The sequence below is a fragment of the Limanda limanda genome, chromosome 19, assembly GCF_963576545.1.
Source record: "Limanda limanda chromosome 19, fLimLim1.1, whole genome shotgun sequence".
Lineage (NCBI taxonomy): Eukaryota > Metazoa > Chordata > Actinopteri > Pleuronectiformes > Pleuronectidae > Limanda > Limanda limanda.
Genome location: NC_083654.1, coordinates 18,330,209 through 18,357,735, shown reverse-complemented (window position 1 = coordinate 18,357,735; position 27,527 = coordinate 18,330,209). Strand labels below are relative to the sequence as shown.

Sequence of the window (27,527 nt, the reverse complement as noted above, 5' to 3'; positions counted from 1 at the left end):
ATAATCTTGTTTAATAGTTCAAAATGTTACGAGCATAAATACGTACAAAACTCAGTTAAAGCTCATTTGACTGTTTAATTTAACTGTATTTGCTTGTGGTGACTTGCCTCCGGGGTCAAGTGGCATTAAAAGAAAAGAAAAGCTATTTCCGCTCATAGACCAGCATCTAATCCCCAAGTCAACTTCCATCATTCAAGCCTCTCACTTCATAATTTTTATCACATTGTTTTTCCACTCAGGTTGACATCATGTAATTATGTTTCACACCTCGGCTGCAGACGTAATCCAACGTTAAAGGTTATTTGCTCTGCGCCACCAGCAGTGACTCTCTGTGCACCAGTGAATTCCAATAAGCTGCTGTGAATGCTGCACATCTACTTTTGTGTCAGGCGCTCATTAAAGATAAATAGATGAACGACGCCGATTCATAAGGAAGCTAGTTCTTGAGAAGCCCGGCCCAAGGTAAACACGCACCAACGATTAATGACTTTGGTTTTGTCAAATCAGAAGACAGCTATGTATTCTATACAATGCAATGTGTGTTATTCTAAACCTCAAGTTTTCCACTGAAAAGGCTCAATGCACATTCAGTTGTGGTACATTTGCAAAATATGTCTGTTTAAAGTTTAGACAGAGGTGAATTAACTGGCGTGGCTTTTCCATTATGTTCTGAACTCACATTCAAACTGAGCTCAAATTTAAACTTATGTGTGTTAATGTTAAAAGTTTCATTCGTTCTCCCTTTTTTCTTGAAGGGTTCTAACTGCAAAGATCAGTACTGGTGTAGAAACGCATTTCTGCTCTGTCATTAAAATTCACAACCAGCGACAAGAATGCTGATCAGTGAAGTTGTAAAGCTCTTGCTCATTTTCTCACACTGCATTCGAACATACCACTGATCCATTGAGTACTGTAAATCATGTTGAGGTACGGTAAAGTACAGAAAAAGCCATAATTCACTACATGGGCTGAACGAAACCAGATATACTAGACACAGAGTCAGCTTCTATCAGGACTTTGGAGGTCCCCGGAAAAAGAGAGCAGATGGGGCCCTACATCAAAACAAACTGAGAACCCACCCCACGGAAAACCACGTTCTATTCTTCAAGAAGTGACAGTTATGGAAATCATAACGCTGTGGTGTTGTGCAGGAGGCAGCACTGGCAAGACAAGACGGTTGAGAGAGCTTCTCTGTGTACGTGACATCGAACATGACTCACTGGGAAAAATTAAAATACAGATATGCAAATTCCTCTAGAGGCAAAGGGAGAGGAGACCATTAAGAAATCTTTTAGCAGGTTCGCCCACATTAAAAAACATATTTACCTCCTACTCTTTGTGTGAAAGAAATCGATTGACACAGGGTCTCAGGGGTTTCTGACCATGGCGTCGTTCATCGAAAAGGTTTCTCACAATATAGTAGTTGCTATGGATCGGCTTTACCTTCGCTGTTGTCACGCCCCTGCACAAACTCATTTATTTTGATTGACTGAAAGGAATGGACATCATATTGAAATTCATCATAATAATTTTTAACTTTATTTATGTGACACTTTTCACCAAATTAATGTTTCAAGAGGGAGATGCAGGAGACAATGGATAAAACAATGAATTGAAAGCCTTTATTTATTTATTTATTTATTTGATTTATATAGCAGATTCTCATTAACCCTGTGAGGACAGAGGAGGAGCAGATGAGCTGAGGTCAGAGACACGGAGGTGAGATGAGGTGGAGTCGTGATTACAGCTCCGTGTCTTCTGTAATTACAGTAAAGGATTACAGCCTCTGTGTGTCCGAGGGTGAAACTCAACTCGAGCGTGGAGAGACACTCGGCTGCCTCAAGATCCAGATCCAGACCAGATCTATGTAGACTAGAACTACGCTGGTTGGCAGAGGCAAACAATTGCAAGGCGGTGACTCTAGTTAACTCTAGTTTGTTTTAGTTGTACACATTTCAACAATGTCTCACTGACTCCACACTGTTCTGGTGAGGCTGGGAAGGCCTGTAGCAGTCAGCCCAAGGGACTCGATTCTTACAATATATTTTTGGGAATCTGCTGAACATCAACATTAATTGTCACCTCATCGTGTGTGACCCCCTGACCCGCGATGCTTCCTGACAATGTACGGAATTCTATCTGACAGTAAACCCCTGAGGCCTGCTGGGTTGGTTAGTGATGATAAGCCGGGGAAGAGCTGTGAGCTGCACACAGACGGAACAGCGGGACAGCAGCCAGCACTGATCTTAGATTCTCTGTATCTCTGTAAAGGTGTGAACTGGCCTCAGGTTTAAAGATATTTTAAACTGGTTTCGGATGTGTAGCAAAGTCCCTGCACGTGTTATTCCCTGTGTCTTGGAAATCCAACATTTGCGGACATGCTGGTGTTATTCCTGTACAACAGAAAAATGGAGCAGTCTCATTTGTGGATGTTTCATTTTTTATTTTTTGTAGATTTTCTTTTTAGGGTCCGAGCACTGATCAAAGGTCAGGGAGGTCCCTATTGTTATTGTAAGGATTATTTATTCTTCTTTTTATTTTTCTTATTCAGGCAAATTAATTGGCTTTTTGAGGGCTTTAACATGCTGAACTTCTTACCAAAATTTGTAGAAAGTTAGAAAGTGGTGAAAATTTACGTATTCTGAAGGAATTTTCAATGGGCGTCGCAAAATGGCTCAACGGTGCCCCCGAGACCCCTGGAACGTGTTCACATTGACTGGTCTTCACAAAAATCGATATACAGGTGTATCATGACCAGACAAACAAAAAAGTCTTAGGTGCAATTGGAAAAACACAACAGGAAGCCTGCTATCTTGCATTTAGTGGCCATTTTGGCCATATTCCACATTTTTACTTTGATGTACTTGTACTTCTTGTTGAAGTTTAGGTAAAGAGGAAGTCACACCTTGTTAAGCCCTATAAAGGAAAGTGTGATTTGTGAATAAGGCTTGTACAAATAAAACTTGATTAACTTTGTTGTTTGAAAGCAAACCATGTGGATGTGGGAGTTTATGCACAAAATCCCATTGCTGTGTACGAGGGGAAATGTGGAAAGAAAGTGAATTAATAGGTTCTGGGTTCAGGCCTGTCGATGCCTGGCGCTGCTCCCACAGAGTACACAGAGCCGCAGGTATGAGGCAACGACCACACCCCTCGGATAAGATGGTTCATGTGCCTGTGGACTAATAGAGTATATCATTTTTTTTTTTTTTTTTTTAAAGTGATAGAGTTTAACGCAAAGGTTTTGCAGCAGACATTAGAGCGTCCAGCGATCTCAACAGACCATTGTCATGTTAAGGAACAAGAAAGAAATTGATTATGTGACAATGAGAATTTCTAATACAGTTTCAAACATCCATTTATTTTTGGATTTTATAAAATATCACATTACCATGGTACCTTTTACCAACTGGTGAAATATACAGAAAAAATAGATATTTAGATAAAAATACAGCGCCCTTATGCTACAGTGTCTTGATGTGCTGTTGAGCTGCACCCTTTGACATATGACATGTAGAAGTGGATTTACTGTGTAGTTTATATCATACAAGGTACTATTCTGTGCACATATATAGATATTATGTAAACTACATACTATGTATGCTGCTCTGTTAATGTTACATTCCCTTGATCCTTGTTTTTTCATGTCTAGATATAATTTGATGTATAGGACTAATTTTACTGCTATGTATGTTTTATCTGTTTTATCTGTTGAAAAAATGTAATTTGTATATTGAGATGCACCCATGATGTGAAGGTTAAGATGGCGTCCATAAACCAAAGTGTCCCTGCTTCCTGTCGACCTTCTTTGCATCTTTTTCTCCCCATTTCCTGTCATATTTCTCCTGTTTATAATAAAAGTTTAAAATACCCACACTTTACTTAAAAAGTGCATTTCACAGTCGAAGAAAAGTAACAAAATAAGAACAACTTACGATGTCCCTCTTTTTATTGTACACTCTTTGCCATATATCAAATGTTGCCAGCAGCTCAATATACAACCTCTAAATATAAAGCATCCTTTCTTGTAATTGCCCTTATATAAATCTTCAAAGTGACACGTTTCAAATATAATAACACCAATAAGTCATTTGGGAGATATGAATCAATATTCATAACAGCCGGGTGCAACAAGGAGAAATGTGGAATGTCTCTTAAGTTAAGTTAACACACAGGAGACGCAAGCAAATGAAATACTATTGAAAACATTACAGCAGCAGCAGCATATAAACACAACACGTGCAGCGACGACAATAAGTGAAAATAAAGATACAAGTTTTTAAGGCATTCGAGTGAAAACATGCACGAGAACCGAGCTGAATACACAAAGATACACGTATATAACGAACCACGTGTAGAAATATGATCATTAAAGCAGTTAATTAACCTCTGAGGATACACAGTGTCACCGTATGCTTATTTGATTGTCATGACTAACAGGAATGCACAGCTAGCACACTGTAAAAAATGGAGGCTCAGTTTAAACGGGCCGTTACTGTCACAGTCAAAGGTAAAAAATATACATATATATCACTTAATACACAAAGAAAACTTGGAGCGATAACAACACTGACAGATGTAAATTATCATGCGCAAGCAAACACAAACACAACCGATGACGGCAACAGTGAGACAAAACAAAAATATATTTTTGGTTTCAAATAGGTTTAAATGTCTAAGTCAGCGGAAGAAAACTGGTGAAATACCTGGTACCCTGTGAACATAAACCCCAGTGATGTGCTACCACAGTATTATACAGTAAATGTGAACAGAATTAAAGCTGTGAAGTAAAAACCTTGTGTTTGTTACTCTTCGTCTAAAACAGAGAAACAGCACGTCTCACGACAGATAGAACAAAACAGCAAAGACGCGATCACAATCACAGCTGAAGGCTCAAACGAATCTAATTATCCTGACGACCTGTCTCCGTCGGACCGCTGCACTAAAAATAAGAATAAGAGCGACTTCACGGCAACAGAGTCCTTCACTCCACCGGATCCTTCATGCCCCTGAGTTTCCTTCTCATCCTACAAGTTTTTTTTGCACTGAGTTTTCCCACAGTGGTCTGGTTCTAGCTGTTGTTGTTCTGCAGGTGGCTCTCGTGCAGGATGGACGTGATGTTGGCGTCAAAGAATCCGTCCTCGTCCTCGGAGCTGAGAGCGGAGGGACCCAGAGACGCACGACGCGTGTGCTGCGACTTCCGCCTGAGAGGAAGCAAACCAGAGAGAAGATTCCATCAGCATGACTCAATGAATACAGGCAGGTCATGCTAGTTACTATTTACTGCCACCTGGTGTTAAGAACACACGTGGTATTAATAGGATCAGTTAGGTCAAGTACATAATTATATGTTGATTGTGGAAAAGTAAAACTGTCGAGTATAAACTTAAAGGTTCAGTGTGTAATATTTAGATGAAAGGATCTAGTGGCAGAAATTTAATGTAAAATAATCCATGTGATGTAATATAAATATCTAAATCATACAAATTGTTTTCTTCACCCTAGAACGAGCCGTTTATATCTTAATACTTTATATATACATCTTTATATTTAGAGCAGGTCCTCTCTATGGAGGCCGCCATGTTTTTACAGTAGCGTAGACTGGACAAACTAGACATAGACATAAACACTAGATGACTCGGCCGCGTTGCCGGCCAACAGATACGAACGTCACCACATGGCGGCCATCTTGCATCAGGCATCTCGATCACCCAAAACATTGTGTTGGTAGTGGTAAATAACCATAACTTGCTCAATTTTCAACAGATTTTGAAACGGTCTGGTTTGTTATAAACGTCAGAGATGCAGATATGACACTGTGTACTTATGAATAATTATGTTATTTTCTAAAAAAAATTAATAAGTTATGCAGTGTCATAACTACATCTCTGACGTTTATAACAAACCAGACCGTTTCAAAATCGGTTGAAAATTTAGCAAGTTATGGTGATTTACCAGAACCAACACAATGTTATGGGTGAGCGAGCTGCCCGATGCAAGATGGCCGCCATGTGGTGACGTCCGGCTCCGTCGAACGAGATATCTAGTCTTTATATATATCTATGAAACTAGACACCTCTTGAGTTTTTATGACAACTCCACCACTAGATGTCACTAAAGTCGACACACTGAACCTTTAAAGACCTAGTGACTGAACGGTTGAGTAAGGTCCTACTTGAGATCAGTCTCCAGCGCCGTGACTTTGGCCTGCAGCGCCTCCTGGAGCTCCTGCTGCTCCTCCAGGTCTCGGAGGACCTTGCGGCGCACCACCTCCAGGCGCTCCACCTCGCCTTCGCTCTCGTCGAACTGCCGCTTCAGCGCCTTCACGCGCAGAGACAGCTGGGGACGGAGAGGGAGAACCAAGGGGTCAGAGGGGAGCAGAGGAGGTCAAGGGGTGAAGATGAGGGGAGCAGAGGAGGTCATGGGTGAAGAGGAGGGAGCGGAGGGGTGAAGAAGCCAGAGAGGCAGGTGTGATCAAACCAGTTAAGGTGCAGTTAAGGCTACTGAAAGAAGCTGAGGCAGCAGAAAGCTGATAGGGGGAGGGAGGTCAGCGAGCCTTCTGGTGACCGAGTGAGATTGTGTGTGGGTCAGGAGGAGTTCGCATGAGATTATTAGTCGTACATAAAAAGAAGCAATTAGACATTGTTTGAACTGTGAGATGATTAAACAGCAGACGCAGATCAAACAGGACCTATTGATAATTCTTGCTGCTGTGTCGAGGACGTGAATTAGCACAAACACAGAGTCAGCAAACTTCCCACAACCACATTTGAGATTTAGGAGGAGTAGGTCTCACTGACATTGAAAGATAAGTTTGACTTTTTTTTATTGGAAAAGAGATGCAGAGAAGAAGATGAGAAGACTGGGACCACTCTTGTGCCTGACTGTATAAAGACGGACGATATGACTGCAGAATAGGTCATGAACCCAGCCTCCTCCATGTTAGTGGATGGGGACCCTAACCCTGGATGCTGGGTGGAAGTGGAAATGCGTCGTCCATCTTTACACACAGTCTACACACTGTTATCTTATAGGTGATTATTGGTGTATTTTAACCAATGGAGACTTAAACAAGGAGAAACATTATTTTCACAAATGGTGATATTAACCTGATCTCTCTGCTCCACATGTTGGATCCTCTCCTGGTCTAACGTGGCGTTCAGCTCCTTCAGTTTCCTCTCCATTCGCCTCTGAGAGGCCTGGATACTGGCCTTCTCTCTGTGGGGACAAATTCAACACTCAGTCAATACCACTGCAAAACTGAGATATAATACACAATTATTGAAGTTATATTATGGATCTTTAGTTGACTCCCTAATTCCTCTCCTTGTGATATTTATTGGATGATTTGATTTCTCAGTCCTGAAGTGTTTTTCTTACCGAGTGTGTATATCTACAGTAGAAGGAGGTTATGTTTTCATGGTGAAATAGAAGGAACCCTTTAACTTTCGGAGCAGATTCAATTAATCTTAACATTTGGTTTTTCACTTTCATGAACATTGTGAGATTGTGTGTGAATTTCTCAAGAAATAATTCATGGATCTTGATGAAAATAGGAAAATCAGGCACTTTCAAGAGACTTATCTGTGTGAGTAATTTGGTGCAGCTCAGTTGAAACTAAGGAGACTGTTTGCCTTGGCCGAGGTATTTGCTCTTATGCCTTATTAAAACACAACCAACATATTTGAAGTCCGTACCGTTCTTCACTGCGAAGTCTCTCCTCTAACTCCTGAACTTTGTTTTCCAGCAGGCTGAGTCCAGCGGTGGGCCGAGGCTGTCCCTCCATGTCGGCCATTCGAGACTTCAGCTCCTTCATCTTGAAGAGGAGCGGTGCAGTGACGTGAATAAACAACTCATTTTTTAAAAATGTGCGTGTTTGTGTATTAAAACGCGAATGACTGGACGGTACCTGTCTCTCTATTGCGCTCTTGTCCATCTCCAGGTCGTGTCTCGCCGAGCGCTCCTGCATCAGCTCAGAGCGAAGCTGATCCACCTGAGAGGAGAGAGAGGAGGCGGTGTTAGTGAACCATTAAAAACACATTCTCCTCTTTATTTGCATGATATCGCTTTCAGATATTTCTTTATGTGGCACCTGATCTCTGCTTCGTGTGATACGGTCGTTTAGAAGTTCCACGCTGCTCCTCTCCTCATCCAGCTCGATCTCCAGCAACTTTATTTTATCCTGTTAACACACAGAGGCAGATAAGTAGATTCACTCAAAACAATTTTTCTTTAAGCTTGAAATGCCCGTACTATTTCATACCTCAACTTTACATGCATGACTCCCTCAACATTTCTCTACTGACACACCCCTGTATCCCCAATTTACCCCAACCCATCTTTGGAGTCCCCAGTTCATGGCCTTTGACCTTTAGACCTCACCTCCAGGCCCCTGATCTCCCTGGTGCGATCTGTGTGGGTGCTCTTCTCCGACTCCAGTTCACTGTCCAGGTGTTTGAGCCGGTTACTGAAGAGGTCTCTCTCCAGCTGGGCGCTGTCTCGCTCCTCGCTGCACGCCAGCAGCTCCTTCTTCAGGCGGGAAACCTGGAAGGAAAAGGAGCAGAGGATCATTATGTATGAAACTCCAAAGGAACTCTCACTCGTCCTCCTGCATTTTCTGCTTTTGTAATTCCCCCGAAACTCCACTTACAGTTCGTCTGACATGCTCTATATATAGAACCCTGCTACACGTTCTCAGACTTTAGGGAAACGTAAAGGGGGAAAAAATAGTAAGTTTTTATTTCAGCATACGTTTTAGAAGAGGAAAATCAGAAGATCAGCCTGACGCCTGCGTTGAAATGAGGAATCTGGAGATTGTTGGTGAAGTTATAGTTTAATATCAGTTTCACAAATTACAAAATACCACAAGAACAACACAAACCAGGAGGAAATTGCCTCTTTCAAAGTGTTTGGTTGAATGCAAAGCTATCGTAACGTTTGCTTGATATTCAAAGAGGTGTCGTAATCTCAAGAAACGATTTTGGATCCAGCGGGAGAAGAACAAAATTTCTTTTTCTTTTTCTCAAACGATTATGTATTTTTTGTAATAAGAAAACAACTTTATTCTTGTAATATAACAACTTTCTTCAAATTATTCTCAAAATGTCAGATACTTTTATTTTATTTTACAGTCCTTTAATACATTGCAAGCAGCAGTTTATCATCTTATATCTTATTTGTTTATAAACTTTAAACACTATATTCTAAAGCAACTAAGAGTATATAACCATAAGTTTACAGCTTTGTGTCCAACATTAGTCTGCTAACATGCCTACAGCAACAATTTTATCTTTACATTTGGAAGCTTTCATATTTACCATGTTAGTTAGCTTCTTATTAGCATGCTAACATTTGTTAAATAGCTGCAAACACAAAGTTCTGATGGAAAGAACCGTAGTTTTGTGGCCATTGGACAGATTTAATGTTTGTCCAGATGATGGCGCTAAATCAGGAATAATTTCAGGCAATCTTTACAGTTCAATTACAATGATGAGGATAGAAAAGTATGTAATATATATATCATTTTAATAAATACTGAATATAAAAATAAAAAGTTTTTTAATGCGTCAGTCTTGACAAAATCCTTGACCCACAGACTAACATGGAGATCCCTAAAAACCATAAAGTTTGCACAAATAAAAAAGTTGAAGAATCGAAGTTCAAAGTTACATTTCAGTTGTAAAACCTTTTTTTTTACAATGTCCGAGGTTCCTTCGTGTTTCTGTCTTCCTTCATGTCCTCACCTCTTCCTGCTGGGCCTTCAGGTTGCTCTGGCTTCTCTGCAGCTCGGCCAGTCGCTCCTTGCAGTTGCGCTGCGCCTCCAGCAGGTCTTTCCTCGAGCGCTCCCTGTAGTCCTCCAGCTGCGTCTGCAGGGCGATCACGGACTGACGGGAATCTCCCATCATCATCTCCATCTGGTGCAGCAGAGGAGGAGGAGGAGGAGGAGGAGGAGGCACAGAGAGGAGAAACACAGTGATGAACGACAGCATCTCTTTATAGTGTGTCTCCAAACCCTGCTGTTTATCTGACACACACCTCCTTGTTGATCTTCTCCAGGGCCCGGTCCAGCAGCCTCTTCTGCTCCTCCAGGTCGCTCTTGCCCCTCCGCAGCGCCTCCCTCTCCAGGTCTCTCTCCTCCAGCCGCCGGGTCAGCTCGTCCCGCTCCTTGCTCATGCGGGTGGCTCCTCGCTTGGCCTCCTCCAGCTGAGACTTCAGGGAACGGTTCTCGTCCTCCAGAGCCTCCACCGCCTCGTCGGTGTCGGAGCTCAGGGACACACTGGAGTGAAGCCTCGTCTGTGTAATGAGAGAATATCTATGTTAAGTCTCCACACCAGGGACAGCCGGTGACCGGGGGCATCGTTTTCAGGTTGAACGTCTCTTTTCTTGTGGGAATTTCCTCTTTCAATAAATGTACCTTATTACATAACAGGGGTCAAAGGTCACTGTGACCTTATATGAATCAGGAAAAATAATGAACGTAGACTAAAAACAGAGCAAACCCATTTGTATTTGTCCGGTATTTCAGAATTTGCCATTGATACATCTGTAATGTAAAATAGGAGGAATGATAAAAGGCTTTCAGTCCATATTCAAAATACAATTAGAACAGGGACTTTCAACTTGATTATCTTGATTTAAAATGTTAGAACTTAATTTTCCTCTATAATTGACATAATAAGATTTTTATAGTTTTGCACATATTCTGATTAGTGTATGACTCCACTCGTCACATGATGAGTAAGTAATAAGATTAAAGCTCGTACAGCAGCTATGAAACCACGATATTCTAATGCACATGGTGCACGATATACATCCCATGCAAATTCATCTCGGAGGGATTATTCCCCGGGCTTACATGTTTGAGATTTCCTTTGGAACTAATTTACTTTAAGTCTCCCAGTTGAAAATAGCGTCTGTGTGGGAGGACGTGTCTTTTGTACTGGTACAGTATGTGGGCTAATATCATTTTGTGTGTGTACAGCTGTTTGCTGAACTGTCTTGTCTTTGTTTGTACGGTACCATGCGTGCCAGCCTCTCTCTGAGGCAAGCGTTGGCTTCCTGCAGCTCCAGGTTGGCGCCCGCGTCCACCACAGTCTTTCCAGCAGATGACTGTAGAGAGGAGAGTCAGAGTAAAGACAGGAAAGAGGAAGGTGAATCAGAAACCTGATATTTGATGCAGAATTTACAGATTATACATGAAACACTGGGACTTTTCCTGTTAATTTCTGATATTCCTACAACAACTCCTTACATTAGATCAATTTCAGAGAAGCAGGAGTTGTCTCTTTCATTTTATTTATGATCAAATTCATTTATTTTCATTAGAATCTAGAGGCCGCACCTCCTTCGCCTTGTCGAGCGCCTTTTCCAGCTCGCTCTTGTCTTTCTGCGACTGCTCCTTCATCCTGCCGATTTCAGACAGAAGCCCGGCCTCTTTCTCGCCGCCCGCTTTCTTCAGGGCCTGAAGTGCTTTGCTCTTCTCGTCTAACGCGCCCTTTTGTTTGTCGAGATCGGCGCGAGTCCGCTTGAGATCGTCATGGCAACGCTGAAGCTCCTTGGGATAAGTAATCAGAGATGAATAATGCGTGTGTGTGTGAGCAGGAGGAATGTGCCAGGGCGCATAACAATGTGTTGATATGGGTAGGGGGCATGTGAGTGCGACTTTCAATGTGTGTGTGTGTGTGCAGAAAAGATGAATGGAAATGAAAAAGCGAGATGATCTAAACTTCATCCAAAAGAAAACCCACGGCCGCCTCGCAGCTCTGACAGATTAGAAGAAATAAAAAGCTGAGCATAGTGTAAAACAGAAAAGACGAGCCCCTGCACTTCACCCACACAGAGAGGAGAATCTGGGTTCTGCGTCGTGACGAATGTGAATTACCTCGGCTAAAGAGCGGTTATCATCGACCCCAGGCCCTTGTTTCTTCATGGTGAGAAGAGAATCCTGCAGATCCTGAAGCTTGCTCTCAAAGGCTTCCCTCTCCGAACAGGATTTTTGCAGGCTGTGGAAAGACAAGTCTGATTTTAAGGAACACACAGGGGTGACAGCAACTCTGAGAACTACGGACACACACACACACACAAACACACTGCACACAAGGCTATGGGCACAGACACAAGCCTAAGACAAAACCATAAAAACATCACTACATAAAAAATCTGTCAGTTGTTGCAGGACAAGCACTTATAAAGTAGGATTGGCAACTTAAATTAAATACATCAATTAATCATTTACTCAAATCTAATCTCTAATAGATCATTAAATGTGATCAGATGGGGATAAACTACAAAATATTGATGGATTAATATAGATTCATTTACGTAGATTCTGAATATTGATTGGTTTGTTATGATTGGGTTGATAATCACCACAGCGCTGTTAGTAGGGATCCAACAATCTAATGATCAATACACGTCATCGGATATAAAATCCACTCAGATCTAGAAATTGAAACTAGGCGAAATCTACTGGAAACCAAACACAGTGATTCTCTCTCTCTCTCACATTCCACCGCTGTCGGGCTTCCCGCTCCTGCCGGATGAAAAGTACAGTGAAAGAGCGCATGCATTAGAAATAACTTGAGAGGAATGTAATCTTATAGGAGCAAACCAAAAACACTTCTTCAGATTCTTTGAACTAATCCTCCAGCGTAGAGGAAGAAAAATCAAAACACAACAAAGGGTGTTTGATGCTTGACCGAGGCTGGAACATGTTACCGCTGTCAGTTCAAAGAAGTAAAGAGAGGTTGTGAACTGAAGTTGGGTTTTAATATCTATCTATGTCTTTTTACGGATCTTAAAGTATTGATGTGGCTCCATAACAAGTTGTTTGAGCATTCAATCATAGATTCATATGCTTCTATCCTACATATTTGAAATAAACATGGGTTTCTCCACGTTTCTGAGGTTTTTGAAAGTTACTTCTCGCTTGTGTAGTGGTTTTGAGACACATTTGAAGTTAGATGCGAAACAAATATGAAAAATTCATACATTTCAGAGAGGCTTCTAATGTGAGTTACCTTATTTACACAAAGAAATATAAAACATTTGGAAATGGAGCCATATCTGCACAATGCTTTAAAATCCCACTGAAGTAGCTTATTAAATCCCCTGAATCCTCGTCCTTGCTCCTCAAACTTACATATTTAAAAAAAGGTTTGTCATGAAAAGTGTCCCCTCGCGTTCTCATAATTACTTTGATGTAATCCTGGATGTTCCTTCTTCATTTCTTGACTCAAATCTATGAATACACAAACATGGCCCCGCACCTGCTCCCGTCTCCCTGCCCTCACAGCGCCACCTGCAGCTGAGGAGCCAATTCCAGCTAATGAGCCACACCCACAAGTTGACACGATTGGTTTCTTAGATTTGTGACATCACATAAAAATCTATTGTGTGGTCTGTAGTCTATTTGGTGGTCTGCTTGTTGTTGCTCAAAAATATATTTTATCATATAAAAAGGCTCAAGACGGACGTGTTGACATGTATTAAAAGTTGATTTTCCCCACTTTAAACACTGACATGTCATTTATGCTCAGCAGTTTACATCGATATTGGCATCTTTGAGGTCACATGTCATTTATTTCTTTGTGATGCAATAAAGAAAGTATGACTTGGAGACACTGACTCTTCTCTGGTGTGGTGCAGCTCCTGTGTGGTGACCTCCAGCTGCGTCTTCCACTCCTCGCCCTCTTCTCTGCAGCTCTCCAGCTCGTCCTCCAGGGTCAACATGGAGGCGTTCACCCGCTCCCTCTCCTCCTCGATCTGCTCCTGGGACTGACACACGACCACAAACATGCAAACACGGGTAAGTTAGTTTATCCTTCTCGTTATCATGACAGCAGCGATTCAAAGGGAGCACACACACACACACACACAATCTATCACATTTTCTTTTAATTCAGTTTCTTTTTCACAAAGAAAAGACACATATTTCTCAGCTTATCTTTCATCAACACGTCTACAAAAAAATGACTTGTAGGTGAGACATAACGCCGCAGAATTTCAGACAGGATCCCGGTGGAGTCGACACACACAACGATCCAGCTGCTTTAATCCTCCTCTCGCCAAATCAAAATCACATAACCAAAAGCAGCTGACAACCTGTCTGCTTATTTTCCTGCTCTCGGGCTGCGTGTTATTATTTTCTTCACCTGACATCTCCCAGACCTGCATAATGATCTCTTCCTGTATGTGCTCGTATGCTTCACATTTCTTTTTACACAGCGTCCTACAGTGCTACGGAAATAGTCGACACAAACTCCAGAATAGAAATGCAACTGGAGAATGTTTTACATCTCAATCCCAAGCAGCAGAACTTCTCTGGGCTCTGGGCTTAGTGTGACCCTATGTTACCTTCAACGCAGCAAACTGACACATCGAACAGACTAATAAGACAAAGCCCGGGTGTATATAATAGGCAGATGCAACATGAAAGTATCCCTCAGTAACACATGACTGTTCTGTATATCTGTATAAAGAGCTCATCTGAGAAGGAATGAAAATGTACTGGCTGTTTCTATCCTCCGGCTGCATTAACAGATGATGCAACAGAAATAAAAAATTATCTCAATGATAAGAAAGTGAGAAATGATCACTGTGCATTGCCGCATTGCAGATTCACCATGGCAGGGAATTTGGTTAATAATCCTTCATTGATAAGTGAATTGTAATCTGCACGCTCTTATTTTGACACTGAAGCAATATAACGAGGATCATCATGTAATAAAATGAAAGTAAAATATATCTGGGTGCGAGTTTATGTTGAACAATTACACAAATGTCAAAAGCTTACAACAAAAAAGTGGATATTCCTTAAATGTATTTAAACCAAACCAGAATTAATGTTGAAAAATAAATAGATTCAATTGAATTCTGCACAATTTCTGTTTCTTTCAATAAAGTTTATGATCCCAACCACCTGTTAACACGACTTTGTGAAGAAACACATAAGAAGGAGCTCTCCTGTTCTTTTATAATGACGTTTCTTGTGTGTCGAGCTCTGTGTGTAAACAGCGTCTTGTTTGTTCTCTCTTCAGTTAATTGAATCATTTGCGTTTGTGTGCGTTAGCTCAGTGACATCAGAGTTACAGAACCAACATTTACTGTTCTTTTTACTGCTATGGAATCAAGTCTTTGTTTTTCTTCTTTTTCGAAGTTCATCTGGTCAACAGACTTTTTTTTCTCAAGTATGTGCAAAATGCTTAACTGATGAATTTTCTTTCAACTTTAAGAATCAACATTCTTGTTGTGCACCATTGTTTCCCAGCCGGCTTAGTTCAAAAAGTCCCTGATGATATGTGGAAGCTGCACAGTGTCTATTGCTTCTTATCTTCTTCACTGTTTTAATCGTCTTTGCCGATAAGATTAGTCATACGTCTTAACTACTGACACTAATCAAGTCAATTTCAAAACTCTTGTGATCAGAGAAGTCCCATTGTAACCGAGGGGCTGCGACACATGCACAATATGAATAAAAGAAAAAACGGTTGCATCCACCTGTGTCACCTGCTCCATGGTTCTTCTCAGGTTGGCCATGTCCTGGCTGTACTGCTCCCGGAGGATCTCCATCTCTTTGTCGTGACACTCGACCTCCTCCTTCAGCGCGCCCTTCAGCGCCGTCAGCTCCCGCTCGCGCTGGTGGAGCGTGTCCTCCTGCCGCTGCCGCAACATGGCCGCCTCGGCCAGGTCAGCCTGCAGGGTCACCACATCCTAGGAAGAAAGAAATGTGAGGATTAGTACCATAGATAAGAGCAGGAGTGAGTGAGTGTGTCAGTGTGTGTGTGTGTGTGTGTGTGTGTGTGTGTGTGCGTGTGTGTGTGTGCAGAAGGTCAGTACCGTCTGTATTGAGTCGGAGTAAGGGGAGTTCTCTGAAACCCTCCTCAGATCCTCCTGAAGCTCAGCCAGCAGATCTTCCTGTAGACGCAGACGAGTCTCTGAACCCTCTCTGGCCATACGCTCCTCGGCCAGTCTGTGCACGCACACACACACACACACAGACACACACACACACACACACACACACACACAGACACACACACACTCATTAGCAAGCCAATCAATCAGGTAATAGTGCAATGATCATTTGACAAAAAGCCACAGGAGTGACAACTGGAAGATTATTGTAGGCTTTTAAGTGCACACATGCAAAACCACACACATGGCACTTTTGCGCACATTACATAGACTTACATTAATTTCCAAGAGAATTATCGCGACCATAACCACAATTTGCATAATCCGAACTTTTAACTTTATCTTAATCTTAGCCCTAATCTCCCAATCGATGAACAAAGGGAGTCATCAAGATCATTTTCACTTCTTAACCTTAACCACTGACCCAAAAATCTGCTTTATCCCAAAGTAAGGACACATTTTTTTACCCAAATGGACAAGCTGCCCCCCCCACCCACTCAACTGGGTTTTAGTGTTTGGTCACAAAGGAAATATATAACAGACACAAACAGACAGATCCTTACTCATCATAGGCCTGCTGCAGTTCTTTCTTGCATCTATTGAGTTGCTCCTGAAGTTCCTCAAGATTTGCCTTTTGGGGTCTCCCATCATATCCTCCCTTCTGTGCACACACACACACACACACACACACACACACACACACACACACACAAACACAAACACACACAGTGTCAATGAGCGAGCACATAGACACACAGACATAGGGAGCAGAGCTGGAAACATTGCAGTGTCACTGTCAGCCTTGCATGATGCGCTCTGTATTACTTAAACATTAAAAGATATTGGGGTGGAAAAAAATCCTTCCTTGGATTCTTCTTGCCCTAGTTTGAGAAAGTGTCTGTGTGAAAACAGCTCCTGCCAGTGAGCTCAGACATCGTCAAAAAGGTTCGATCCCCTGCACACCAACAGCAGCCGCTGACAGGCTGCAGGGGGGGGGGGAGCGGCGGCTCGTTAGTCGCCCACACCGCTCATCGAGACTCGCTCTCACTGAAGAGGAGGAGGAAGAAGAAGAGCAGCCTGCCCATGGAGCCGCTCTCATCCTCCTACACACCCATTACAGGGACGCACAGCAACAGAGACCAGAGACAAAGAGAGGATCACGGACAGCTTTGCTCCTCATATTTTATCAGAGATGGATTATGAAGATATACTTTGTGCAGATTTGTTTCATTTTTCCTCTCGTCCCCCCGCAGGACGGCTGGTAGATAATCCCGTTCTGGGACGTTTCAGTTTCTCTCCGTCCCCACAAAGAGATAATTAACACGAGATAACAGAACTGAGAATATGAATTAGCTCTTAAGATGCACTTGGAGGATTGAATTGCATCAGCTGTGTGTTTACAACAGAAGGAGCCTCTCCTGGCAGGCTGAACACATCGGAACTGTTTGAACACAATGTGATTACATGTTGCTAATGAGATTCATTACACCACGGGTCGAGATAATAGCTGCTTTGATCCGGACAGGCTCTGGTCTGCTGGTTTTCAGGATGGGGGTCAGGCCCCAGTGATGAGGTCATAACATAGAGCAGAAAACGGTTCCTTGTTCAATTTGTGAAGAAAATAATAGTTTTATCGTAAACAAATCTACACAAATCACCAAAGCAAGTGAAATAAAAGACTACACCAGCTATTAGTAGCAAATATAACATCATTTTAAGCTCAGTATTGGATGTTTCTTGAGAAAATGCACCTGAGGAGTCAACGAGTTAACGAGCAGCCATCAGTGTTTACTCTCGACACAAACAAACACACACACACATCCTGTCTGGAACTGAGTGAATCCAACAACACAACAACAGCAGATGAGCCTCAGTTAACCCGGGAAACAATCAGGGTGTCAGTGTTTTTACTCATCACTCTCCCACTGACTTTCATCTGCTGCAACGCATCAGTCAAAACACAACACAAGCACTTAAGAGACAGAACAAGACATTAGTGGTACAGAAGGTATGTGAACCCGCTGCTTCACGTAACACTTTGAAATGCATGTAAACCTCTGAAGTGAAGGCTGCAGCCATGTTTCCACATTGGATGCTTCACAAATGCAGCAAAACTGGATGAGCCCTTTGGTTTACAAGGACATAAATCATCTAATCCTGCTCTGATCTTGTGTTTCTGGGTTTTACACAGACACAAACAATGTTTTGGCGTTTATAACCAGAGCTGAGAAAGAAATAGCTCCACTCAAAAAAGACAATTTCAACCCCTTCTTCCTGCCGTCAGACGCTCGGCTGAGAAATCATCTCGAGCAAAGTGCACAACATGGCGGACGACACGACAAACATGGAGGATTTGTTCAACAAGGACCCCCCGAGAGGAGGATCTGTCCCATCGAACAAGCCAACCCCCAGCTGGTGCAGGGTTCCAGCTCAACTCAATTATTAATGGATCTCAATGACTGTGCTCTCAACCACACGCCGAGCCCTCAACGGCTTTCCTCTGCAGGTGTGTTGTTGCCAAGAGACAAGGGGGGGCAAATAATTAATAAGCAGCCATGGTCACAAACCCGCTAAGAAGTACATAACAAGGGATCATACATAATCAAGTGCACGTAATACGAGGATGAGGACACAAAGGGATTACTTCGGCATGTAGATTTATGCAAAAAGTTGCAAATTTAAAGGAAGCACTCTGTGCATCCTCATAGAAACCCAAATGCAGTCGATTTTAATAAGGTGTCAGAGGAGCACGAAGGAGCAGAGACGATGTAAATTGACAAGAGGAAAACTCAGCATGGCCCTTAATTTTCACCTTGTTTTGGGGGGGGGCCTGCCAAACAAGGATCCTCTGAGGCAAAGTTGAATAAAACAGAAACTTCATAAAGACTCAGAACAAAGCGGCCGCTGCCAACCATCTGTTAGCTTCATCACAAGAACTGAGGAGAAGACCAGACCTCCATCTTCTCCAACCTTTAGACTAATGTCCTGAAGCTTCACGAGACGGAAAGCTCGGTCGTACACACGCACATAGATGTTATAACTTTTAATCAAAGCCAAAAACCATATTCCTCAAATGCTAAAAGGCACAGTAATACAGTTGAAATCTAAAAAAGCCGGGAAGTGGACACTTGAGTTCCCAATATCAACATCGAACCTCCATGTTTTCACAGTTTCATTTAAGTTTGTGTCACAAACGCACAAAATACAACAGTTTACCACATGTAAGCAGAACATGAATGAGCTGTAATGCCTATATATATACTGTACTATTGTTATATACTGTCTAACAATTACATAACCCTCATATCATCAGTACTATTATCATCATCTTGCCACTGCACCTTATCTACCTATTTATCTTGTGTTTCTGTTTTTAGTCTTTCTTCCTCAATATTTTTTATTTTATTCTATTGTATTGTATTTTATTGTATTCAAATATACCGGCTGCTATGACGACTTAATTTCCCTTCGGGGATGAATAAAGTAATCTATCTATCTATCTATCCATCCATCCATCCATCCATCCATCCATCCATCCATCCATCTATCCATCTATCTATCTATCTATCTATCTTGTCGTACCTTAAAACTGCCATTTGTCTCATGATCACCGTTGACCTTTCTTTTGTCGGATCCCTCACTCTCACTGTTGCTGGAGGAGAAAACAAGGGATTAGATTGGAAACCACTCCCATGTTTGTATACACAGCAACATGGACACTCTATCCTTTTAGTAAATCTTGTTTGTAGTTACCTGTCTTTAAGGTGGTTAAAAATAGACTGCTTGACCTGAGCCTCTTCCCCACTAATGACCTCTGTGCTTTTACTCCTCGGAGGAATCTCCTTGGAAGAGAAAGCAAACAAAGTGAGGTATGAAACAAAAAGACAATTTAATACCTATAAATAACTTGTAATCCCTCCCACGGGTGGTACTTACAGGCTTTTTAGCGATAGATGGAGGGTAGTTCTTAGCGACGAACTTCCCCGGGGACCTGAAGCCTGGCCTGGGAGCCTCGGGTACCGACGCCTTGGTGACAGATGCAGGGGCTCGTCCCAGGCCGCTGGGCGCTTGGGCCTGTGACAGCAGCGAGGTGGAGGAGGAAGACAGAGGAGCAGCGTAGGGATTCAGAGTCTGAGAGATGGGAGAGCTGTAGGGATTCAGAGTCTGAGAGATTGGAGATGTAGGAGAGGACAGGGAAACCTCCGAGTGGACGTCTTTCCTAGCGTCAAGGCTTCTGGACCGTTTGCGCTCGTCGAACTTCAGCCGCTGCCTGGCTCCGGTGCGGCCTCGGGCCTGGGGGCCGCCGCCCGGCGTAGCGCTGTTGAACTTACTGATGAGCTTGTTGATAGGAGCCAGGGAGTCGGTGACGATGGCCGGGAGAGGCTCCTCATCGGGTGGGGCTTCTGATGCTGGGAGTGACTTTGAAGGTGCAAACGGGCGGTGCTTTTTCCCACTGTACCTCCCCAGAGAGCCAGTGAAACCAGATTTGGTTGGCTCGTACCCTCTGGGTCCGACGCCATTTATTTTGACCGGTTTCAGCCCGGCTTCGTTATACTCGTCCGTATAATCTCTGTTGTTCTCTACTTCACTGGCTGGTGCTTTGGGTTGGGGTTGGGCTTTCTGCTTTTCGAGCCGCCCTTGTCTTCTAGCTGCACCTTCTTCCTCCCCGTGCGTCCCTGCTTGACCGTCCCCTGGAGGTCGCTTGAGAGGACTTCCAAAAATCTCCCCGTCCTCGTCCTCCGCCGGAGAAACGGGGGAGCGAGCGGAGTTTGCAGGAGGGACGTAGGGGTTTGTGAACTCTGCTGGTTTCTTATTAGCCTTGGGGAGGCTGTTGTAGGGTGATGACGACCCAGAGCTGGAGCTGGGAGTGTTCAGCTGAACTCCATACGAGTCACCTTTATCCCCATCCTTCAGGACCACATAGGGCTGCCCAGAGATTCCCTGCACCCGCACGGCCACCCCATACTTATTGGTATTAGGAGTGGCAGCGTTGGTCCCTCTGGATTTGTCAGCATAACCCCCGCCTGTGTCGTCGAGGTCTTTGATGAAGCGGATCTGAACGCCGTAATCCACGAGCGGCTTCCTGTCGGTGGAGAGAGTGCTCATGTTCACCGGCCTGGTCAGGGGAGACATGAGAACAGCAGAAATGCAAATCAGGTTACGCAAGCAACTGGAATACGGAAATTTTAGGGGCTGAGATTTGAGGAAGCTGTAAAGAGCAGATCTGGATAAACGGGCAGATCCAGGAAGGTGTTGGCCTGAGTGGATTCTCACCGACTCTGTGTTTCAGACACTGCACTCATAAGTCCTTCATGTCATTTTTTGCGATTTCCAGGTTTTTACAAAAAGTAATTGCACCCTAACTCCTCTGCCACCTTTTACGTGTTTCCTCGTCTCCTGTGTAAATCCCCTTCTTCCTCATCCCAGTCAGTCTCAGCTGAAATATCAGACTGCTGGTATAACTTGATGAAGCTGTCATCTTCTTTTGCTGCTCAACAGGTTCCTTCTTAGCCAGAATGCATTGTATTCATGCCATGCCAAATATGCCACTAGGGCATTTTGAATCTCGGTCGACTTTTATTTCCCAGGGTGTGTTCGGACACCAGGGAAACACAGGTAGACGGGTCAGTTAGTGTCTTTTAAACACTTCACAAAAGGCAAGCTGGAGCCACTTTATGTTTTCTAATCATTAACTGGCTCGTTGGTATGCTCATGTATTTGAACAGCTGGAATCTAAATATCCTTTTGGCTGAAACTGGGAGCCCAGAGGAACAAAGACCTACTGTATACTGTAGGTGTGTGGCTGGTAGATGTCAGATAGGTAGATATTTGCACTACTAGTGGCCACAGTGGCAATTGAACACCTGATACTGACGGCTTTTGTTGTATTTTACAGAAAATGTAACTTTTGATTCCATTGATTTTACACATGAAGGTCAGATTAGTCGTCACGAGCTGGCGAGTTCAACAAAATCCTCTCTTGATGAGTTTCTACAGTCTATGACAAATAACCCGGATGATGTCACCAGGGTTATCTAAACTGGGGCTTGGTAGATTTTGCATAACAAACTGAGAGCAGGAAGAGTTGAAAGACAGGGAGCGTCAAACTGAAAGATGCTTTTGTTACCAAGCGTTTGTCTTTCTCTGCTCATAAAGACGAGTTTAAAACCACAACCTATCACCATTGTGATATCGATACTGACTGAGATGAAAACGTTTATGTTGATACAATCTTTTTGCCGTATCGTCCACCTCTACATGAAAGTGTAACATTACATTTCTGTAGAACCTTTTTAAACGACACTTAATCTATTGGTGTTTCAAATAATGACTGAAATTTAAGTTTTAACTCTGGATTAACCTTGATCTCAAGCCTTAGTCCACGATGACATTTTATCTAACCATCTGTTGTGTTACATCCTACATGACGATGAAACAAATCCTTATAGATTTTACATATTTGCCTCAAAGGGAAATCTCCTGTACGATGAATCGATGTTTAAAGTATTTGCGGATTCGTTTTAGAGTTTAGAGACTCGACTTCCACGGCTACAATGAGAGTCGTATAACCCACGCGTGTCCACCTTCTGCTCTGAAAGTGAGTTTGGTGATGGGGCGCTTTGAGGAGGTGGATACTCTTCCCTTTGTCCCGGCTCTGTGGAGCATTAAACACCAGGGACTAGATCAGGAATGGGCCTCCCCTCGGTCTCCCTGCCTCTGCCACAGTCTCCCCAGTCACCAGACTTCAGAGTAGAGTCACTCAGGCGTAGACTGTTTACTTTGAGCCGCGCGGACACACACTGCCTCGCAAGCACGAACATACACTCTCACACACACACACACTTTATGCAAGGTTGTGCACATGAGGACCAAACCTGCTGTGCATTCCCCTGCAGGTAATTGATCCAATGAGCATCACCCGTTTCAGTATTTCATTAAGTTATGTGTACTTTCTTTACATGCATTAATCCGTATATTTAAACCCGGCGGATTTCCAGCCTCACACTGGGACCCCTGTCTGTTTCCTGACGTCCAGCGTTTGCAGATGTGATTCCCACAGGATGTAAACTGTACCCAGCTCTATCTGCCGGCTGGTTATAGAGTAACACGCTGCACCTCGACTAGCAATGAGGTTAGATTAGTGAATCAAAGTCAGCCTTTGTCTCCCCCCCCCCCCCCCAAAAAAAAATAACATTCTTAGGATTCCAGTCGTTCCCTTTACACTTGGCATTGCGCGTGGTTTGCATTTGTATAATAAGGACAGATTAAGAAGAAACTGGGAACTGGGGCAGCATCGACCGTAAAGCCCACTACACGTTGGGAAACTGTCCACATAGGCAGTAAATAAAAAGTGAAGAGACTAATTAATAGGATGGCAAACTAACTGGAGACTAAAAATACAGCGCAAAACAAATTAATTCTTCTGTCCTGACATTACCGCAGGCAGGTTTCCAGACCACGTTGGACATATTATTAATCTGCGGGTTAGGAATATTGCCACGTTGGACATATTATTAATCTGCGGGTTAGGGAATATGGCCTGTGTCTGTTATTGCTGTTATCAAGATGCTCGGGGCCTCAGCTGCCGGTCACTGGTCACACTGAATGCCCACAGGTGTAAATATGCTCCTTGGGTAAACACAGATTTCAACAAGCAGCCCAGTAGCCAGCAGCCGAGCGCCGGTTTGTGTCAACTCTCGCTGTCTCACTCTGTGTCACAAGTGAAGGCTGTGTCAACAGAGACAGGAATGTCACCGAACGGGCCCATCAGCCGTCACGCTTCCCTTTCTTCTCTCGCAGAATTTCCCTTCTTATTTTGCTCTGGCCCGGTTCTTTCAGCCTCTTCTGCTTCCAAACGCATATCTGATGTTCAACTCCCTCGGTTTCTCTCATCCCCGGGGGCATCAGAAGATAAATGGGTTAAATGACCCTGTAGGGACGGCTTCAATTGGCTGAAATCAAGTAGTATAATAAATTATTTAAATATTTTAAACGAAACTATGAGTCAAATAAAAGATAAACAGAGAAGTAATTTGCATCAAGTTGGATAATTTAAAGAAGTTTGTTGAAGGTTGGAGAGCTCGATGTGGGCAATTCCTTCTTTTCTATTTGTTATTTTAGTTGGACAAGAGCAAAAGATTAAGAAATCACCTGAAAAAATTGTGATGAGCATATTTCATTTTATGACAATCTACGTGATAAGCCAAGAAAGAAGAATAAGGATATGTTAAAAAATACACAAAATGATATAACGCATTTCAATTTCTGTTAAAGATTTCACACGTGAGAAACAACACGTGGTAGTTTGGTTAATTTTTTGTGTATATTGCTGGAAATAAATCATTTACCTAAAAGAATTTCTTCAAAACAAAAGGACTTCCCACCCTTCAATTACACTAAAAGTCTATAAAAGATAACACTTAATCATAAGAATTAAGAAATCACCTGCAAAATTGTGATGAGCATATTTCATTTGATAACAATCTACATGATAATCCAAGAAAGAAGAATAAGGATATGTTAAAAAATACACAAAATGACATAACGCATTTCAATTTCTGTTAAAGATTTCACATGTGAGAAACAACACGTGGTAGTTTGGTTAATTTTTTGTGTATATTGCTTGAAAATAAATCATTTACCTAAAAGAATGTCTTCAAAACAAAAGGACTTCCCACCCTTCAATTACACTAAAAGTCTATAAAAGATAACACTAAATCATAAGAGTTAAGAAATCACCTGCAAAATTGTGATGAGCATATTCCATTTGATGACAATCTACATGATAATCCAAGAAAGAAGAATAAGGATATGTTAAAAAATACACACAATGACACAAAGGACGTACCGCCCTTCAAATTAAAATTAAACTAAAAGTCCATAAAAGATAATACTAAATCATAATTTCAATATGATGTGTTTACTTTGGATGAGTATAATCAATTTTCTACTAAACAGCAAGGTCTCACTGAGCTAACGATTATGGTATTGCAGTATTGGCTGTGTTGTGGAGATAGGGGAGGGGAGGGGTCTCTGGGGTTAAAATAACCCAACCCTGGTGACCTGTTGACCCCAACACACACACAGGTGAGCTGCATTAGCCCATAACATCTTTAAACTCAGGATTAGAAGTGGATGAATTTGTTTAAACATCCCTTTAAAGAAGGAATAAATTCACACATTTCACTTATAAACTCTGATGTTAGATATGAGAGATTATCACCAGGCTGATCTCACTTCTCAGCCAAATAAATATAAGTGCCTCCTGGTCGGGTGTTCCCAGTATTTACACATGCACTCACTCATTAATGTCGCATTGAAAAATCAATATCAACAAAAGATAAAAGACCCATTAACCATAAGAACAGCAGGAGAGGGGGTAGGAGGAGGGGGTCACCTCTAAAAAGCACCTGTCTGCTCCCGGGTGGTTGCGTCACACCCACCTATCCGGTCAGTCAGTATCGGTGCGCGTCGAAACCAAACCACCGGGTTGTTTACACGGGATTAAACAAACAAACAAACAAACAAACACCAGCCTCCCAACGACCACCCCCTCGTGTCCATTATGGCGAGCAGGAAGCAAGCCGTGCAAGGGACGACCGCCACCAGAATCCAATCACAAAGCCACAGGTGTCCGTCTATGTTTATCCAAAGATTACGCAACGCAGCAGCTACTCACACATCCGGCCGCTTGTGCGTAAAACCCAACAAAAGTGCGAGAACCACTTCGGCTGCGTAAACATCCTCAAGAGTGCGATCGCTGTTAATTGTTTGTTATATTATTATATTATTATTGCTGGACTGTACCTGCAGATAATCCAGATCCAGGAGTATATAAACCCTCCCTGCTCGGTGGTCAGAGGGTCAGCGTGAGGAAGAGGAGGAAGAGGAGGAGGAGGAGGATCGGGTTCCCGGCTCGGAGTTGAGTCTGGATGAGATGAGAGCTTCTCCACAAACTGAGGACATGGGGCAGATCCCCCCCCTCGACCAGAGCAACCTGTTGCCAGCGCATCACAGTCCTGGTCCCGCCCCAGGACCGAGCTGATTGGTGGGAGGTTCCATGAGGAGGCGGGGCCTGCTGCTGGGTAACTAACATCTCATCTGCACACACACACACATGCACACACACACTCCAGACACAACCAGTGTGTGTGACCCATTTCCACAGCTGTGTCATAGGAAATAATTTGTCGATCGATCAGAAGATGTTTACACACAGGCAGGTCAGGGCTGGGGCGAGGCTAATTAACTATTGACAGGAAAAGAGTGAATTTCAGTCAACAAAGTACAGTATAGTATATATGACCATTAAAGTGATATTGTAACTAATAGGGAATTAACTAATCTGGCATTAAAAGTTAGTTTATAATCTTTATTATGGCTTGATCGTTGTGTTTTTACCATCATATTTGAATATTTGCACTACTGCACAAATTGAACATTCATCTGTAAAGATATATATTTAGATGTATATATTTTATTTTCTATTTTAAACTTTTGATATTCTATTTCATTGTTATTCTTTTTTATTCTATTTTATACTATTTCTATTTTTATTTTATTTTTTTGGGTTGAAATTACTGAGCACCCAAGCATTTCATTGACAGTGACTACTTCATGTTATCTCTGTTCATTTGACAATAAAAAAATCTTGAATCTTGAATCTGTCCCTAACCCAGATATATAAGTGTTTTTAATTCCTGTGTCCTTTTAAAATGTCATTTTATTCTGTATTTTTTTGTGCTCTATTTTGTAATTTGTTTATTTTTATTTTTTGTTTAATATTCACATGGACCTGAGTCTTATTTTTGCCCAGTAACACAATATTAATAGTCTTTACGAGGGCTGGGTGATAAAACATTAAAAATTATCTAAAAGTAATGGGACATGGGTTTTTTATATATCGATATATTACTCATGCATTGTGCACATTGAGGAGAGGTAACACATAATTGCTCCACCTGATATTTATCAAATGTTTTGCTGTTTATCATCCTTCTCTGCTCACAAAGAAGAGTTTATAACCAGACCCTTTACTCTACTTTAAAAGTTGTGTTTAAATTTAACAGAAATAATGACTTTTATCGACTGCTAAAAATGTATCTCCTCTCTTTTGGCCGAATCACCAAAACCCTAATCATAACAGATGTCTACACATCATCAGGCTAATAGTCTATTTATTACTGTCGAATGAACTACATTCTTAAGACACTCACCAATACAAAAATAATTTCCTACTAAATAATTTAAGTTTCTGTTTTTAGACAGTCTAGTTTAGGAGTCACTACAGACTAAAGGGAACAAAAGTTGGACTTGTATTTTCAGTGGCCACAGTTCTTGGTTTCCAAAGAGATTTCCAAGAGTCAATAATTATGATTAATTTATTGCTGTAAAATTTCTGGAAATTCTCTTGGTTATGCTCTTAGAGAACTTCATTTGAACTTAAACCCTTGAAAAGTTGATTTCAGTTAATGCCTAATTACATTTTTGTAAACGTATTACTAATTTATTAGGACATTAAAAATTGACAGACCCATAAAACAAAGTTTCAGATTTTTTTTTGAATGTTCTTGATTCACAAATCACCATAGATAACTGCTTCTAAACGACCA

General features: G+C 42.2%; 1 protein-coding gene across 2 annotated transcripts; it reads right to left on the bottom strand.

The window, feature by feature from the left end:
- Positions 1-3,931: 3,931 nt before the first annotated feature.
- cgnb (cingulin b) lies at positions 3,932-25,858 on the bottom strand. Of its 2 annotated transcripts, none has more exons than XM_061092934.1 (20): positions 25,723-25,858; positions 19,852-21,031; positions 19,669-19,757; positions 19,498-19,567; positions 16,479-16,576; positions 15,838-15,970; positions 15,499-15,711; positions 13,628-13,776; positions 11,882-12,002; positions 11,342-11,554; positions 11,020-11,109; positions 10,036-10,293; positions 9,744-9,914; positions 8,383-8,544; positions 8,093-8,182; positions 7,910-7,993; positions 7,698-7,816; positions 7,110-7,218; positions 6,176-6,339; positions 3,932-5,204 (listed from the first exon to the last, which is right to left on the bottom strand). In XM_061092934.1, the coding sequence occupies exons 2-20, from the start codon at positions 21,019-21,021 to the stop codon at positions 5,072-5,074; spliced, it is 3,636 nt and encodes a 1,211-aa protein (XP_060948917.1). In that variant the 5' UTR covers positions 21,022-21,031; positions 25,723-25,858; the 3' UTR covers positions 3,932-5,071. The 2 variants fall into 2 exon arrangements, with proteins under 2 accessions (XP_060948917.1, XP_060948918.1); XM_061092935.1 differs by having other exon boundaries at positions 16,479-16,573.
- Between the last annotated feature and the right edge of the window lie 1,669 nt (positions 25,859-27,527).

Excerpts from the sequence above, each read along its gene's own strand:
- cgnb (XM_061092934.1), bottom strand. The coding sequence starts at position 21,021 with ATGAGCACTCTCTCCACCGACAGGAAGCCGCTCGTGGATTACGGCGTT. Across the intron at positions 11,110-11,341 it reads CGCTCGACAAGGCGAAGGAG|TCATCTGCTGGAAAGACTGT; the intron begins GTGCGGCCTCTA and ends TCCTCTCTACAG. Across the intron at positions 7,219-7,697 it reads AGACTTCGCAGTGAAGAACG|AGAGAAGGCCAGTATCCAGG; the intron begins GTACGGACTTCA and ends TTGTCCCCACAG.